Here is a 3,231-nt window from a genome sequence, read left to right on the forward strand (position 1 = left end):
ATACTATTTTAATAAATATCAGTTAGTTAGTAATTTTAATTACTATTTGGTCATTTTTTTAAAAATATTCAAAAATTAATCCTCCTTAATAATTTGATACTAAAAATGTTTTTTAATAATTAAAGCCGATGTTTTAGAATAATTTTTCTTTTTTCTTTACGTCAACGGAAAAAAAAAAAGAAAAAAGAAAAAAGAGGAAAACAGATAACTAAATTTTGTGACTTGCCAGTCTCCCACCAAAAATTCAAAAAAATAAAGCTTGTGCTTGGCGTGGCTCTGTTTTCTTTCATTCTGATTGTGAATGCTGAGAAATTCAGAGATTCTTGAATCTTCAAAGAGACCAAGCTCACAAGGTAATTCTTCTTGTGTTGTTGTTCTTCTCCTTTTTCTTTTTCTTTTTCTTTTTCTTTTTTACTTCCCTTTGGTTTTTGGTGTCATACGATAATGGATTCTCTTAGTACCCATTAAAGTTTTAGCCTCAAAATCGAGTCTTTGATGGGAATTTGGCATTTTTAATCATGTATCGTTGCACTTCTTGCATTTTTTTGGTAGAATATCAATCCACCTCTCTCTGCTTTCTTCTTCTTGTGATCATGGGTGGTGTGAAACTGTTACTAATTTATTCGAGAAAAAAATAATTTCATTTCAATGTGTAACAAAATCTGTTTTGTTGGTGAATTCAAAGCTGTATCATTTCTTGCAGCTTCCGGTTTGTCAACTAAGTCGTTCACTGTTATTGCTACAATCACCTCTTTTCCCGTCCAGTGATTGCATGAGAATCTAGATTCTTTGATTAGGGGTTTGCATACAAAAATTATGAAAATTTTATGATTTGGTGCTCTTTTTCATTATTGGTATTATCATTTTCTTGTGGAATATTGGTGTGCTAAAACTAGTGACAATAATCTAGTGATGTGGATACTGAACTTTGCACTTGATAAAAATTCCGTTAAAAAACATTAGAAATTAACTATGATCCCTTAATTATTGACAATGATTTATGTCTATGATTTCTCATACATTAATTAGGATGTGCTTATGTTATTAAATTGTAAGAAGAATTAATCCTGTTTAACATTTATGCTTCCTGTTTGTTTTATGGATTGGACCTGCATTGTTTGTCTTGATGGTCTAAAGTTTAATAATTTTGCTGTAGATATAGACATTGTAGCTGGCATATGAAAAGTCAAAAACTGACATAAGGTTGTATTTTCAAATATTTCAGGGCATACTACAGTCTTACAGACATTGTCTTTTGTTGTACATCATTAGAAATCGTTGTTGGAATCTCTGGATGATGGCTTCTCAACGCGGAAAACGGAAACTCGAAGTACCACCTGCCCCTCCAAGGAAGCCTCAAATTCTACTCGCTGCTTGCGGATGTTTGGCTGCTGACCAATTTGCAATCCTTTGCAACTATTTCTTAGAGTGGGCAGAAGTTAGAACAGTTGTAACAAAAGCTGCTCAGAAATTTGTTAAAGTTTCTGATATTCCCCATACTGTGGCTATATATACGGATGAATATGAATCGTTTATTTGGAAAAAATTGGGTGATCCAGTTGTTCACACTGAACTTGCTAACTGGGCTGAAATCTTAGTCATTGCCCCCTTATCAGCAAATACTCTTTCAAAGGTAATCAAACTGAGATTTGCTTCTTTTTTTATTTTATAAATTATGTTCATATAACATGATAAAAATTGTTATAATGAATCCAATTTGCTACTGAAAGATCATAGTGCTAACAAATTAGTTCCCAAAAGGTATTACATTGGTCTGAGGTACTCCATTGATGAATTATGTTATTGCTAATAGATTTTCTTAGCGTTAACAAACTAATTTTTCAGAGACTAATTTGCTAGCAAATTGATAGTTTAAGGATTAGTTTGTTAGTATGTTACTTTTTAAGGACTAATTTGGCATCACAATGCTGTGTCTTTTATGGACCAAATTGGTGATTCTCGCAAAATGTTATTTAATTCCTACTTCCTTGGCATCATGTAATGTTCAGTTGTTATTATGTATAAAGCTATGTCTAACATTGTGACATATGTGCTGCTGTAGATTGTTGCTGGGTTTAGTGACAATTTACTGACATGTATTGTAAGAGCTTGGGACTACAGCAAGCCAGTGTTTGTTGCAACATCCATGAACACTTTAATGTGGAAAAACCCTTTTTCAGAAAAGCATTGCATCGCCATTGAAGACCTTGGCATTAATTTAGTCCCCCCGCCTTCCGGGAATAACCCAGAGATGGCTGATCCCGCGGTGATTTACTCCACTGTGAGGCTCTCCTATGATTCAAAGATGAAGAAGGGACAGGGTGCGGTTTAGCATTTGTTTTGAGAATTGTGAGTGTAAAAAGGATTCCTTAAGGCTTCTTGATCTTCTGCTGTTGCATCATTCTTTTTGGCAATTTTTGTGTTTTCTCATACATCAAGTGTGATCATAGTTTTTGTGTATCACTGCTTGAGGGTTGGGACTCTAGTCTCTTTAATTTCTGTTAGTGTGTCACTGGATGTGTTAAGCATCATTAGGAATAAAATTGTAGCAACCTTTTGTGATTCTTTGCAGTTCTGTAGAATGACCTCAAATGTAAAGCAAGTTTTTGGCTTTTTGCATACATGAATAAAAAATACTGAATGTAATCATAGAGGAATAAGCTAGTTTCAAATATCTTAGCAAATTTTATGGATTCAATTAAATATGTAAAATGTGGTTATTCTCTATTCATCAATTCTGATAGATTTATGATTAAAATCTACAAGCTTGATCCATCTTGATATTGTCTTAAGCCGCATAGTAGAAGTATATATTAGCTTAAAGTAAAAATGCAAAATGGAAGTGTTTTCAAAGAAACTGCATGTAATCATGTATCTTTAATTCAGAAGTCAAGACTAAAGATATGTTCTGCTTTCCAGTAATGGCATATAGCAAATTTGACCTAAGTAGCTTAACTTTATTACCTTGGTTAGGCCCAAAACTGAAGAGAATAAAGAAACAAAAGGCACTATTTGCATTATGGGTGGCAACAGAGCGGGTAGGGGCGGTTTTATCCTATCCCATCCCGTTCCGTTCTACAGAAGTCCGTATAAAATTTGCTTTAATCCTATCTGTGGATATTAAAAATCTATACCCTAAATTGTCCCTATTTTTAGGATACCTGCCCCGTCTTTACCTGCCTTTATTAATTATTAAAATCTAATAAATAAAATTAAATTACAAAATTTATA

The 3,231-nt window shown here is 33.1% G+C and overlaps 1 protein-coding gene across 1 annotated transcript; it reads left to right on the forward strand.

Annotated features, from left to right (window-relative positions):
• LOC107637012 (phosphopantothenoylcysteine decarboxylase-like) lies at positions 175-2,565 on the forward strand. The gene is made up of 3 exons (XM_016340470.2): positions 175-353; positions 1,226-1,633; positions 2,063-2,565. The coding sequence occupies exons 2-3, from the start codon at positions 1,295-1,297 to the stop codon at positions 2,330-2,332; spliced, it is 609 nt and encodes a 202-aa protein (XP_016195956.1). The 5' UTR covers positions 175-353; positions 1,226-1,294; the 3' UTR covers positions 2,333-2,565.

Source organism: Arachis ipaensis, chromosome B04 (genome assembly GCF_000816755.2).
Source record: "Arachis ipaensis cultivar K30076 chromosome B04, Araip1.1, whole genome shotgun sequence".
Taxonomy (NCBI): Eukaryota; Viridiplantae; Streptophyta; class Magnoliopsida; order Fabales; family Fabaceae; genus Arachis; species Arachis ipaensis.